The sequence below is a fragment of the Castor canadensis genome, chromosome 10, assembly GCF_047511655.1.
Source record: "Castor canadensis chromosome 10, mCasCan1.hap1v2, whole genome shotgun sequence".
Classification (NCBI taxonomy): Eukaryota; Metazoa; Chordata; class Mammalia; order Rodentia; family Castoridae; genus Castor; species Castor canadensis.
In genome coordinates, this window is record NC_133395.1 from 129,092,581 (window position 1) to 129,107,311 (window position 14,731).

At 41.0% G+C, this 14,731-nt stretch overlaps 1 protein-coding gene across 2 annotated transcripts; it reads right to left on the minus strand.

The window, feature by feature from the left end:
• Window positions 1-547: 547 nt before the first annotated feature.
• On the minus strand, window positions 548-14,527 carry Prok2 (prokineticin 2). Of its 2 annotated transcripts, XM_020168316.2 has the most exons (4): window positions 14,345-14,527; window positions 10,885-11,010; window positions 3,769-3,831; window positions 548-2,364 (listed from the first exon to the last, which is right to left on the minus strand). In XM_020168316.2, the coding sequence occupies exons 1-4, from the start codon at window positions 14,438-14,440 to the stop codon at window positions 2,260-2,262; spliced, it is 390 nt and encodes a 129-aa protein (XP_020023905.1). In that variant the 5' UTR covers window positions 14,441-14,527; the 3' UTR covers window positions 548-2,259. The 2 variants fall into 2 exon arrangements, with proteins under 2 accessions (XP_020023905.1, XP_020023906.1); XM_020168317.2 differs by lacking the exon at window positions 3,769-3,831.
• Between the last annotated feature and the right edge of the window lie 204 nt (window positions 14,528-14,731).

Here is a 14,731-nt window from a genome sequence, read left to right on the forward strand (position 1 = left end):
AGCAAGTGACAAACTCTGTCCATCTTTGGGTGGCAGGGAGGAGCTGGCACCCTTGTTAATTTTTCACCCAAACTACACATTTGTTCTCTTGGCTGTGCACATGTAGTTTTATTGCTTTAGGTAGCAATTTTCAAAAAAAAATTAGACTGGCATATTTAAAAGCAAAATTGTGTAAGAGTTGATAGTTTTTAAACTTTGGTGAAAATGGATGACTGTCCCAATTCAGTCTTCATCACCTACCAAAAAGGATGTCTTGAACAGTCTATGAAAACAAATCACTGAAGTGCCTGTTTATCCATAATTCCATTGTTGAAGTGGAACATTTTTCAACAAACTTGCTGTAGAATGTTTAAGGAAACACAAACTAACCTAAGTGAAAAACACTTCTCTAACCAACTATGGTCATTAGCACAGCAAAATTCCATACATTTGTGTGACTTGTTAGCCCAAAGGGTAAAATTTTGCACATACAGGTGCAAAATGTTTTTGTTGTATGTTTTTTCCTTTTTTTGGAGGTGGTAGGTGAGTGAGAGTCAAGTTTAGTCAGTTAAACTTAACATTTCATATGCTGTTTATTTACGATGTTAAATCAGTTTACAATACTTTGTGGGTTTTCCAAGGCCAGACCACATTGTCCACTCTGAACAGTTAGCACCTTGTGCCCTGCCTCACCACCTGTGACGCACACTCATTCACAACTTGCTGGATTGGTGCAATCAGTTTTGCATGGTCATACTTCTCTTTCAAGCTCCAAAATTTCATCGATGTACACGTTGTTTATTCTTTTTCATACTGCCTTAAAATTCATGCAAACACAACTTTCCTGGATGTAAAGTGAAAAGTCACATAGTGTTTGGGTTATTTTACCAACTTCAGAGTCTTCACCCATATCAGATGTGGCCTATAGAGAAATCTACTTATAATAGAGACTGATGACAACTGTGACCAAAATAAGGATATAATATTAACATAAATCAAATGATATACAGTACTGTCATTATTCTGATACAGAATTTTTACGCAGCGATAGTGATACTGGTACAAATGTCTGGATATCAGGAAATCCATTATAACAGACCTTTTGGTTACAAAAAAATGTTTAAATCATAATTTAGTATCAATTTAAAAATTGTAACAAGTATTATGCCAGATTAAAATCAGTACTTCCTCCTCAAGTGACATGTTTTGAAACATCTCTAACTAGGAGACTTAAAAACAAAACTGCATAAAAAGAAAAAAAATGAAGGTAATACATATTGAAAAACATGTCTTTTATTTAAACAAAACCCCAAATCTAGCAATCTGGACTAAATTAATTTGGCTTCCCATTAATTCTGTCCTCATATCAATTGAAGAGCAGTACTAAGTCCAGTGGGCCCAGGAGGTTCAGAAAAGTTCCAGAATGCTCCCAACCTCCACTCCATAAGAGAAATTTGGAGCTGGGCACTAGTGGCTCACGCCTGTAATCCTAGCTACTCAGGAGGCAGAGATCAGGAGGATCACGGTTCAAAGCCAGCCTGGGCAAATAGTTCTCAAGACCCTGTCTCGAAAAAACCCATCACAAAGAAAAGGGCTGGTGGAGTGGCTCAAGGTGGAGGCCCTGAGTTCAAACCCCAGTACCACGAAAAAAAAAAAAAAAAAGAAAAAGGAAGGCGTTTGGAGCATCAAGTTCAACTGTGTCCTCTAGTCACTGCTAAGTTCAGTAGAACTAGACGGGACTCTCATCAGTGATTCTGCCAGCAAAGTAGGATGTGCAACCCCCAATTAAGATGCTAAGAAGTGGGAAGGAAATGGAGAAAAATAAAGTGAGGGCCTTACATTTCTTTGACGAGTAAGAGACAAGAGCCAAAGGGTGTGTGTGTGTGTGTGTGTGTGTGTGTGTGTGTGTGTGCGGTAGGGTGGGGATGGAGAGAGGGGTTGTATGAAAAAAATGTTTCTGTAACAGAATATCAATTCTTATTCTCATCAAAAGTGGGTGAGTTTCTGGCATTTTAAAAAAAGCCACACCAAACTAAAACACAAACATGGGAAATGAGAACCAGTTCCGTAATGCCTTATACTTTATATTTCCATCCCAAATCAAAATACCCTTTCAATAAAAAAAAAAATCACTTAAAAATCAAAGATTTAAAATGTTACATGGAAAGTCAAGGAAGCAGGAGTGTTGCTTTCTGGCATATTATTTGTTTGGCACAATCACAAGACGACATTTCAGACATCGTGTGGCTGTTCACATTGAAAGTTTCTACTCCAGAGTGATTACTTTCGGGATAAACAAATAAACCGGTTAAATGAAGTCCGTAAACAAGCCAAGCCTGGCAGGCATGGACAAGTGTGATGCACTCTCCGGCCGAAAAATGGAACCTGAAAGAAAAAGAAAACAGTCAGAGTAGGACAAGTTTCAAAACCAATCACACCATGCTTCAGATGTCTTGGAGTTATTATAACTGGGAAGAGTCCACAGGAAGTCAAATTAACAGTTCATTCGTTTTTAGGCAATTTGCCCACAACTTTTTAGTTAGCATCTGTTCCCATCCTTACAATGGCCTCGTGAAGATGCTATTAATTATACTATTAATTATACCCATTTCCCAGAGAAGAGGCTGAGACACAAAAATCAGTAAGTCATCCAAAATCACATATGCGACTTGCAGTTCAGTTACAGTGGGGCTAGAGACTGAGTTTTCAGCATTTTCCCCCTTATTTTTATTTGTACAGTGACCTGCTACAGAGCCCAGGGTCATGGTGATGAGCACAGCTATACAATGAGCAAATATAAATCCACAATCAATCAATCAGTAATCTATAAATTCATACATTTATATATAGATGCCAGGAGTCAAAGGGCTAGGGGAATTTTTTTTTTTAAAGGAACAGAGGAAATTTATGGGAGCAAGAGAGCTCCATTTGCAGAAATGCAACAAACCAAACCCTGGCCCAGGATGACCCACTGGAAAGGCCTGCTTCATCCCCAGTCACTCCGTGAATTTCACCTGTGTCACCAGTGAGGCTGGGTTGAGAAGAGTCGACCTGTAGCTAGCATGGTGGCTCTTTGTGCCAATGGTAAGTGGAGTGCACACAAAATATGTATGCTTTCTAGAGCTAGAGCCAAAATCATCTTCCCTGCCCTAGGAACAGGCCCTCCTTAAGAACTGTATGGAGAAAAGCCACATGGAGAAACTTTTAACCCTCTCTGGGCATGGTGAAGCATGCCTACAATCCCAGCACTCAGGAGGCAAAGTCAGGAGGATTGTGAGTTCAAGGCCAGCTTGGGCCATATAGTGAGACCCTATCTCAAAATTCCAAGAAAGAAAACAAACAAACAAAGAAAAATGTGCTTAAGATATTTTACAGAGAGTGAAACAGGAAGGCAAATGGTTGGGATTCGGGCTGATGTGAGAAGCAAGACACAAATCCCAGGAATTCTGCTACAGTTGAAACACGGCAGAGATTGTGTTCCTCCTGCTTCCAAACTTAAAAGCTCTATGAGATATCATTCTAGTGTATTTCAACTCACTTCCACTAAAAGAGGCCACCCCACACCAATTATCCGTTCTTGAGAGAAAATCTGAGACATGTCTTCCAGATGTCCTCAAAACAGATTTCTTTATACATAACAAAAGTGGTCTTCACACAGTGGTAGAACCATTCCAACCTAATTGTGGTGTCAAATTGACAAGATAAACCCAATTCTATGGTATAAGTAAAGACTACTACTTCTGGGTATATTTTCTTGGCGGTAGGTACCATGCTGGCAATTCTTCTTACCTCCTTTTTCCTTTTTCTTCTCTTCCTCTTTCTTCTTTCCTGCCTTCCATTTGCGAAACTGCTCTGGAAGGGTCAGGGAGATGACTGAAATCAATAAACACAAAAGGAAGAAAGGGAAGCAATAGAAGGGCAGGGAGCATATGTGATCAACAGGCAGAGCAGGACATATCTGAGCTACTGCAGTGCTTTTGCCTTTGTGATATGTCATCACATCCAAAGTTCTTACCAGTGTGTCTACATACAGGCACCCTGTCTGTCGGATCAATGCAGACTTGTGCTCAGAATGGTTCTGTCACTGTGTGAGTCAAGGGAATTGAGGGTCAGCTTATTTGCTGCCACCAAGAAACTACCAGAGAAGGTGAATGCAGCTGCATTACCTTAGGTAAGTATAAGTGGATAGTCTGAGAAGTCATCATCAGAGAGCTTTACAACCCGTTCAGATCCTGAGACTTTGAGAGTTTCCTTTTTGACAAACTTGACACTCCTGCATGGGTCAGTGGTTCTCAGTGTAGGTGTAATTCTGCCCACAGGGTACACATGGCAATATCCAAAGACATTTCTGTTTGTCACAACTAGGGGCTATTCACATCTGGTGAGTAGAGGGTACAAAAGTTGCTGAACATCCTAAACATCCAGGAAAGCCCCTCATGACAAGGAATGATCTAGCCCAAAAGGTCCACATATGAGGTTGGGGAAAACTGACAGCAGGTAGAAGCACCCAGGGAGATGAACCCGAAGTAAGTGAACTATAACCAGGATGTCAAAGTGTTCTAAACAGGAATTGCTAACCAGGTTTCAAACAGGTATTTATCGAGTGCTATCTACATATTAGGCCCTGTTTTCAGTGCTGAGGATATCCCAGTGAACTAGATAGGAAAGGCCACGTACCATCAAGGGTTGACCTATTAACGATGAAAGACAAATAGTCAGTGAGACATGTCCTGCTTTGAGGAAGGGCGCTCATGGTGCCCACAGTCCTGTGCCTCATGCAGGACACTGTGACCACTCTGGGCTGCCAACACCTTAGAAGAAGCAGAGAAGAAGAATAACACTACCTGCTTGTCCTGGGTCAGACTTCTTAAGTGTCATGAGTGACCATCACCCCAAACTCAAGGGAACCAGCTTTCTGCTTAGTTTTGGGATTGGCAAAGTACTTCCTCTGGAGGTGAAGTGATGGGCCTGACTGAGGTGACCCAGCTAGAAAGCGGAAGGACGTGTGGTCCCTCAGTGCTGTTCTCTTCTTGATTTTGCTCTCTTCCCAACTGTCACCATATCCTGACTCTAGGCTGTCTGAAGAGGGGGCCATGCCCATTTTACATATGATCACACAGCACTTAGGATGGCACATAAAAAACATTCAAGAAAATATCTGTTAACTATCTGTCACCTCTACCCAATGCCTCCTGACAGACTAGGAAGACCAATAAATGACTGCATTCAGGCCTGAGCCTGCACATGCCTGGCACTGACCAGGCCCAGCCCAATCTGAATCACCAAAGTCAGAGATGGAGTTACTGCAAAGCCACAGAGGCTGGCACCCCTCATTGGCATAGGCCCTTCTTGGGCTTGGGAGGTCCCCTAGCAGTATATTCACAAAATCAAATATTTTTGTGAAACATTCCAGAATATCTTGTATTCATTTTCTTATTAAGGGACCCAAGGCTACATAACAGTCGAGCTAGATCTGCCTCCAGGCAGGACCTTACATAAGGATTATAGTGCACTGCAGGTCCCTGTATACTCCATGCCTGTGGTGTTCTTATTCAAACCCAGGTGCCATATTCAAGATCCAGGTTATTCCTCCCTCCCTCCCTGCAGCCTTCCCTAACAGCACCAGGCTGTGGCGCTTTCCCTCCTCCCCTTCCATCCGTGAGCTCATAACCACAAAGACCACAATTTCTGATCTCATACACTCAGTAGATGCCCATCCGTTTCCTGAGTGGCCCATTCACTTCCAGGTCCACAAACCTCAAGTGGCGAAGCCAGTGAGTGTCTCACAGTCACACCTGCATGAGAAAATGTTTACAGCAGGTGCCTATTTGAGCCGTTCAGTCCAAACTTAAATGGTGTACTTTAGAATTATTCGAACACTCAATCCCGTTTTGAAGAGCCTGGAATTCCAAACAGCAAATTCAACCAGTGTCCGAGGCAGACTATTAAGCACTTTGGAGGAAAGCATGGTTCTTATTTGGTTATAGCACTTTTAAAGAGAAAACAGCAGTTATGAAGGGCAGCACGAGGGATCCTTGTAGTGACAGAACTGGCCTGACTGTTAACGCCTTCATCCTGACACTGGGATACTGCGCTATCATTCTGTAAGATGCTAATATATGGAGAAACTGGGGAGAAAGGGATGTAATGCTAGCACTGAGAAAACCTGTGTTAGATTAAAGCATATTTAGGCCTAGGAATCTCTTTAGTGATTTAAATTTGATGCTACCCCAAGAGGTCATTGTAGACAGTGACTCCTGACATCTATGGCAGCATTTTATTATTTCTTCCAACATCTTTCCCTAACTTTTTGTTATCATGGTTGTATTTTATTTAGCCTTGCTAAAAGTTATAAAATAAAAAATTTTCTTTTAAATTAAAACAATTAACGATTATATTCTAAAGTTATATTTATAATGTTTTGGTTTTAAAAGTGGAGACCATTAATTTTTTTAATCTTCAAAATTTTTTCTTAAGAAGACTCAGGTTCTTGTTTTAAAATTGTTGCTTCAGAAAAGGAAAATGTGCAGGTCAAGTTTTAAAGTAAAGTTTAAAAAAAAAGATGTTAAAAATATTTATAAAAAAGTGGAGTCAAACTGGGGAGTACAGCTTAGTGGTGGAGTGCTTGCCTAGCATGTCCAAGTCCTAGGTTCTATCTCCAGTATGTAAAAAAAAAAATGGAGTAAAATTTAAAAATGACTTTGGAGGAACACAGTTGCACAAAACCCATAATCTGTTAAAAAAAAAAAGTATAGCTAGTAATAGAAAATTCTGTTTTTTGAAACAGCATTTTCAATAGACATAATTCAGTAAGTCATTCATTAATTGTTAAAAATAAATATCTGTTAAAACTATTATTTACTTTAAAATGTATTTAGAACAAAAGGCAGAGGTAGGAGGATTGTGGTCCTAGGTCAGCCTGGAGAAAGTTAGCAAGACCCTATCTCAAAAACATCTGTGATCTCAGCTACTTAGGAGCAAAGGTAGGAAGACTGAGGTTTGAGGTTAACCTGGGTAAAAATGTGAGACTCTATCACAAATAAACTAAAGTAAATATGGGTGGGAGTATGGCTGAAGTGATAGCACACCTGTCTAGCAAGCACAAGGTCCCGAGTTCAAACCCCAGTACCATCAAAAATATGTTTAGAAGGAAATGTTCTTCCTAGGTAAAATTATATACACTGTAACCCCATCTTATTAAATATTTATTAATGCAGGTGATAAAGTAAGCAGAAATCAAAAAATAATTTTAAAAATCAAAAGAAATTTCAAAACCAAAAAGTTTAAAGTCCCACGCACACACATTCTGAAGCTCGGCTGAAGCAGAGGAACTCTCAGTCCACATCATCATCGGTTGAGTTTAAATCATTGTGCAATCTTCTGAGTGCTTCCCTCTCCTTAATTTTGTACAAATATTCTTCCTCAAAAAGCAAATGGTACTCAAAGGCAAGGTAAAAGTGAATGTGCTTAATTGTGGTGAGAAAGTGAAGTTTTGAGATTCATTGAAAAGTGGGATGTCTTTATTGGAAGTTAAGTAGCTTTACAGGAAAAATAACTCAAGCATCCACAGCACAGCATTGAACTCTGTGCGTCCCAAGCATGCAGTTTCCCCTCAATGCAGTCTCCTTGGAGCCACATACACGCAATACAAAGAGTCCACTGAATATTGAGCCCGGGGTGTGAGTCACGAGTGCTAGGCAAGCACTGTTGCAGTGAATTGCACTCCCAGCCCTTGTTTTTTTTGAGTTAGGGTCCCCCGGTGTAACCCAGGCTGGCCCTGGGAACTCACCAGCCTCCTCTGCCTCCCCTTCTGAGTGGGATTGTGGGTGTGCTCCACCGGGCCCAGCTGTTTTGCTTTATGTTTGAATTATCAAATATAAAGTAAAAATTCTATATGATTATAAAATGATAGCTTATCAGTGACTATAAACTCTCCAAATAAACTGATACACATGACATAAAAACAGTGAACTAGCTTTAGAGGCTGCCTGTTCCTATCATGGCTCTATGGTTCATTTATCCAGTGCTGACTTCACTCAAACAGATTTTGCTGGCTACCGACTAAGCCAAAGTGAAAGGGAAGAATTTTCTATATGGAGTTGACATTTTTTTTTACTTGCAGTACTGGGGCTTGAACTCAGGGTCTTCACCTTGAGCCTACCAGCCCTATTTTTGTGAAGGGTTTTTCAAGATAGGGTCTCACAAACTATTTGCCTGGGCTGGCTTTGAACCGGGGTCCTCCTGATCTCTGACTCCTAAGTAGCTAGGATTACAGGTGTGAGCCACTGGCACTCAGCCAGTGTTGACATTTTTACTGCTTACTAAGGAATCATTGAACTTCAGACTAGGATAGGGTACCATAATATTCACCAGGATATGTTTATGGAAAATGTTTTGCTTGACTTGTTTTTAAGAGCATACTCTAGAAGAAACTAAATTTTTTTCTACCATAGGTTAATTCCATCTGTAACAGGTAACAACTCCAGTACCTACTCATCAAATAGCTCACCAAAATGGCCTTTAAAAATGTATTTTCAGGGCAGAAAAAAGTAACCCCAATATGAAAAGTTGCAAAATCACACTTAAGAAATGTATTTCAAGTGGGTAACTGGAGGGAGGGGAGAAGAAGGGAGTCAAAACCCAACACAAAACCTTGTTTTTTAGTATTTCTATTATTTTATCACCTAATTTTACTATGAAAATCACAATCTGTTATTTAAAGATTTCATTATTTGACCTGAGATAGAATAAAAACTGTAGTGGTGTAACAAGGTATGTGAGAGAAGACTGATGTTGTTTGCTTTCAGAACTGCCATTACCTGGAACCTAAAACTCCAAGTTATCTAGGAATGGGGAAGTGAATTTGGTTCTCTTTTAAATATCATAAAAAAAAAAAAAACCAGGGGGCACAAATTCAGGACCTTTAGCACCTATTCTGGTGAATATCTTGTCTTTGTCACTTGTTTTTTAATTGGACTAAAAGTGCTCAGATTAACACAACTGCTTTCCCAGGAGTAAAGGAACATAGTGATGAGGACCGCAGAGAAGACAGTGTCAGGAAGAAGTGTAGGTCTCTCACTTATGGTCCCATAACCTCAACTAGTCACTGAATCCCTCTGAGGTTTACCATTTCATGTAGAGTATGACAAAAATAAGCCTACATCACAGGCTTGCAGTGTGAATTAAGTAAGCAATATATACAGGACATTTAACAAATGGTGACTATTATTGTCCTTCATACAGAAAGTCACTTCTCATTTGTTGTTTTAGCAAACAACACCATAAGTTATGCTAACACTGTATAAAAAGGACTGAATTCTTTAAGCAGAAAGGTAAAATCAAACTTTTCAGATGTTTTGCATGTACAACAGATGAGTCACAGGCAAGCATTGCCAAAGGCACTGGGCCAACCTCACCTGCTCGCTTGCTCGTGGGGAGTTTGGCATAGAGACAGACTAATGGTTTAAAAAAATAAATAAAATAAAAACCTTTCTATCTTAAAGTGTCCAAGAATAAAAGGTGCATGTCATGCTTAAAAGTGACAGTGCAGTCTTACATGGTAAAACCACAGGGGAACAGGAAGCATTTCACAAGGCAACCGCAGGAAAGCCAACAGCTAATGCAGGCTTCAGATAGCCCCTGTCAACTGGAACTGTATTCCAGTGCATGGAGCTACACAGTGCTAATAGGTCACCATTTATTTCATTATGTTCACTCCGTGAAGGTCAAATATTAGCTGTTATCTGGGACTGTGGATGATAGAAAAGATGGCTGCTTCTAATATAGTGCTAAATCCTAAATCACATGCAAACGTAGTAAGGCAGAAGATGGGATTCTGTTTGATCTGAAAATATCCAACCTGTTTTCAAGAGGGAGTATACAATGTGTACAGAGAGCACTATAAGAACCTGAGTTTTGCCTCCCAACAAGTTCCCTGGCCTTGGGCTCATCTCAATGCCTCAGTGATGGGTATATACAAGAGGAGGGACTAGAGGAAGGCTTTGCCACCTGGCATCCCTGGGGATTTTGCTGAGACCACACTATATGTCAAAAGTTAGCAATCTGTAGAGCAAAGGTGCTCCCCTCCATCTCCCTTTCTTGCCTTGACTGATGTAATGCAAAGCTGCTGTCCCTACAGACAGGTGAGTCTGCAACCTCTGGAGATGCAACCTCTGAAGCCCTGTTCAAATCCAACCCTGCAGGCCTGGGGTCATGCCACTCACTGTCAACAGCTTTGCAAAGTATTGTTTAGGTCAATGTGGCATTGAGCTGCTCCATAATAAAATAAGTTGGAAAATTAAATATAATTAATCTCTAAAATCATGAGCAATACATCCCATAAGTAAAGAAGTAAAATACAGGACTTTTAAGAGTATGTGGCCAGGCATGGTGGTGCAAAACTGTAAGCCCAGTTATCAGGAGGCTGAGGCAGGAGAATCACAAGTTCAGGGCCAGCCTGGGCTACTTAGTGAGACCCTTTCTCAAGAAAACCAAAACCAAAACCAAAAGATATAAGAGTAACTGTATTATCAGTGATTTTCTGAAAAAGAAAAAATAACCCACAAATCTTATTTACTTCTGCCTTATCAGCAGGTCTAATATTAAGTGTTTTCTAGAACTTCCATACTTTGATTTTTGCAAAGCAGCATACAAAGTATAGTATATGTTTTGTCCTAAATAAGTCTATGTAGACTCATGTGCTGGAGATTATTTTTGGTGACTTGTTTCTAATGATGTAAGAAGAATGATATGAGAACAATGACTAGAAGTGTGGAGGGTCCAGGATGTAATTCACTGACATGGAAAGCACGTTGGTGCTCTTCCGGAGCTATCTCCTCTGACTTCCAGTTTCAGGCCCTGCTGGGAGTGGAGGTGGCGACACACAGAACCAACAGAGATACTAACTTTACGAGTCAGCGGATGGCAGCTGTCTCCCACTTTTCCCATCGGGGTACAGATCCTTATGCTCTTAACCCAGATACTAACAGCACAACACATGCCTCCGCCACACTGGGGGTCCTTGTCGCAGGCCTGAAACACAATAAACAAACAGATAGATATAAACAGTAGGAAAGACGCAGGCTATCAAAGTCTGAAATTAGCAGTGAAAAATGCTCTTGAGATACCTAAACCCTATGATTTTAATCAGCGCATATGTAAACAAGAACTGTAAGCGTCATTTGCTTGCATATGTTGTGACAAAATGTGATGGACAGATTTTTCTAAAAATGGACTAAATAATAGCACCACATTATGGAAATCTTTAATATAACACTTTTTAAAAAAACCCAACTCTGTTTCTAATACTTTATGGCTAAATTGGCTTTGAAGAATGAACCTACATTAGTCCTATACTATACAAGGCCACTGAGAATTACATAAATCCAATTACGAGATTTTATGACTATTAACTGCAGAATATATTGGGCCTAATTTTAAAAAGAGATTTAAATGGTCACTACATCTGGCATGAAACACTCCAGACCCATAAAGGCCTTGATGTAAATTTAGAAGCACTCATTTTCCTTTTCAAATATTTGCATTTTGGTTCATGAGACTTGATGTTTCTCACATCACTAACTTGATTTTCACCATTTCCTCTTTAAAGACATCTCATAGTTGGAAATGGACAGACCAAGACTTATGGCTTATGCTCTTCTCATTCAAGGAAGTTACCAGCATAGGATTATATATATTTTACAAACTCACAGAGCTACCCTTTAAGATACATCAGATTAAGACATGCCAGTGACAGATGTAGTTATCAACAGTTAATTGCTCAAGGCACCTGTTCCCAATATGAAAACTAGAAATACATAAAACCAAAGAAGCAACTATAGAGGAATTTCTACACTGCACTAAATAGAAACAGGCAATGAAGCCCAAATGCATTTGCATGAAAATGGATTTGAAGAACTATTTCCTTCCCTAGAACTAATAAAAAATGGGAGGCTTTGTTTGAACACTGCAATAATTTGTTTTGCTAGTGATAAGACAAAAGTATCCTGTGCTACATATGTAAGAGACTAAAAAGCCTAGTTTAGGCAGGAATTTAAATTACATTTATTGAGAACAACTAAAACAGTCCTTCAAAGATTTCAGGTTTGGTGACAGCAATAACTTCTCAACACACACACACACATATGGGTACATTCTTTGTATTAGTTTTCATTAAGTGACCAACTTACTATCTTGCTTTAGAGTTTATTTACAACCTCCACTAGAATTTCTTCTCATTCTATTTAAAACAAGTATGTAGCTTAAACCCACAATGTTCAGTCCGGGTGGTTCGAATTTTATGGGACAATAACTAATCAGTTCCATCTTCCCATTTTTATCTATATGGCAGAAATTATGCATACGTGGCCATCCCATTCCACAAACAAGAGGTTCAGTCAACAATCTTTTCCAATAGGGCTTTAACAAATTTATATGAACATATAAATCAATTTCAAAATACCTATATAGATTACTAAAAAAAGAAGTAAATACTTAAGGTGGAGGGTTCAGCCAGTATTTTATTTCATCACATGCTTCATACCCTGAATTCTGAAGCCCCAGCAGCTCTTTGTATAAGACAATAAAAAATCTGGCCAAACCTTTTGAAATTCAATCAATCATTCGGATGTTTTGCATCCTATATACAATATATCTAGGTAAGTCACTGAGTTTTTCATTTGAAGCCAGATGGTTCCTGTCAGGGGGATATAACTACATTTTATTGCCATGTTGCTTTAGAGAATTAAAAAAAAAAAAACCTCTTTTTTGTAAATTAAATTAAAACAAAAACAACCAGAGCACACACAACTGTACAATGAATCCAGTCTAAACCTCTCTAGCAGATAAACATCCAATGTGATAAAATTTCATTTTGTAACAAAACGCTTCAGTTCTTGGAAAATGTACAAAGACTTGCAAAAACTTATATATTTTTAATTAGACAGCTGTTTCCTAATGCCCTTCATCCTTTACCCATTTCAGAGCTATTCAAATAGTGCTGTCCTGTGAATGGAACAAAAAAGATACTTGTATTGCAAAGCAATCTTAGACTCAGAGGATTAGCAGACATTTAAAATGAACCAGCAGGGGAAGAAGGAAAGAAAAACGCAATCATGTTTCAATTCTCATGTGCTAGAAAGACCTGTAGAAACGTTTGTTCAAACACAGGGACTGGCTACTGACAAAGCTACTAAAAAAAAAAAAAAAAAAAAAAAAACCTAATAAATACCACAAAGCATATAATTTAGTATCTATTAGATAAAACCAAGTGCTGTCATAGCCCAAGGGCTTTCAAAATGTTATCAACCTATTAACAAATTCAGAGACAAAAGAGCTTGATTTTATCAAGACAATGACATTTCTTTTACGTTAAAAGTTATTTAATTATCTATGCGTCACCGTTTCAAATGCATACGTTTTAGTTAAATTCTACAATGTGCACTTGGATATTTGAAGTGATTTAATGAAGCAAATAAGCGAATTTAATTAAGTAAACTACTTTAGCACTTAACAGTAAAACAGCTGCACAGCAAACAGTAGCGATTCTGCATTGTTGATGTAAACTGGAGGAGACTTTAAATTCTGTTCTGTAAACTCTGTCTTCATATCCACACAAAGAAAAGTGTTGGAATGAGGACAGAACTGAACCAGTGGCTACTAAAAAATGAAAACTTCTGTAAGTTTGTACAATGCCTACTTGACTGCCCTCTCCATCATTAAGCACTCGGACTTTATCAGAAATCAGAAAAGGAGAACTTTTATAGGAAGAACTTGAAGACGCTGAAGGGTGGGTGTGTGTGTGGGGGGGCTTGGGGTTCTGGAACCCAGTGAGAAAAGCCCACAAATTGCTTTTCAAAGCGCACTTGGGCCTTGACCCAAGTGATTTCAAACGGTTCTGCGGAGGATGGGCGCACGAGGAGCAAATTACTTGAACCTAGGATAAAGACCCCCGGGAGCTGGGGCACTCATCTTGCTCCTTTACATTTAAGGCAGGGGCCTTCAAAATGTAATGTCCGGGCTCCGGAGCCTCGAAAAGAACTTGAGAAGACTGCGAAAGAAACTTCTTTCAGCTGAATATAAAAACAGACCAGACCTGAGAGGGTCGTGCGGGACTCGGGAGAAGTAGGTGGGAAAAGGTGACCCTGGCCATTTTTAGTTCCAGAGCGCGCCCCGCGTTCCGGTCTGCCCGCTGCTTTTGGATTAGGGCACTTTCCCAAGTGCGCAAAGGGCGACTAGGGCAGGTGTCCGCGCCCGGGATGGCCCTCCCCTGCCCCCGGCATCCCCTCCAGCGTCCGCTCCCGAGCCCCCCTGGGGCGAACCCGGGGTGCGCATCCGATCGAGCAGACAGGTGCGCGGGACCGCTTACCCCGGTGATGACCGCGGCGTCCCCGGCGGGGGGCGTGAGCAGCAGCGGTGGCAGCAGCAGCAGGAGCAGCAGCGGAACGCAGCGCGGGCTCCCCATGGTGCCCTCGGGACCCGGCGGCTGTTGGGGCGGTTCGGGGCGCGGAGCCCGGGCTGCTCGGCGGGCGGAGCGCAGCACAGCGCAGCGCGACGCGGCGGGCGGGTGGGCGCGGCGGCTCCGGCGAGCCTCGCGGCGGTTATAAAGGCGAGGCGAGCCCCGCCGTGACTCACGCCGGCGCCCGCCCGGCAGCACGCGCGGGGGCCACGGCGCGGGCACCCACCCCGCGCCCCACGCGCACACGCGCGCCACCCCGCCGCGGCTCCCGACGCGCGCACGTGCCGGCGCCCGGAT

What these genes read in the sequence shown, in the direction of transcription:
- Prok2 (XM_020168316.2), bottom strand. Translation starts at nt 14,440, where the DNA reads ATGGGGAGCCCGCGCTGCGTTCCGCTGCTGCTCCTGCTGCTGCTGCCA. An exon ending in ACGCCGCGGTCATCACCGGG is followed by an intron (nt 11,011 to 14,344) that starts GTAAGCGGTCCC and finishes ATTGTGTTTCAG; the next exon opens with GCCTGCGACAAGGACCCCCA. An exon ending in GCCATCCGCTGACTCGTAAA is followed by an intron (nt 3,832 to 10,884) that starts GTTAGTATCTCT and finishes TGACCCTTCCAG; the next exon opens with AGCAGTTTCGCAAATGGAAG.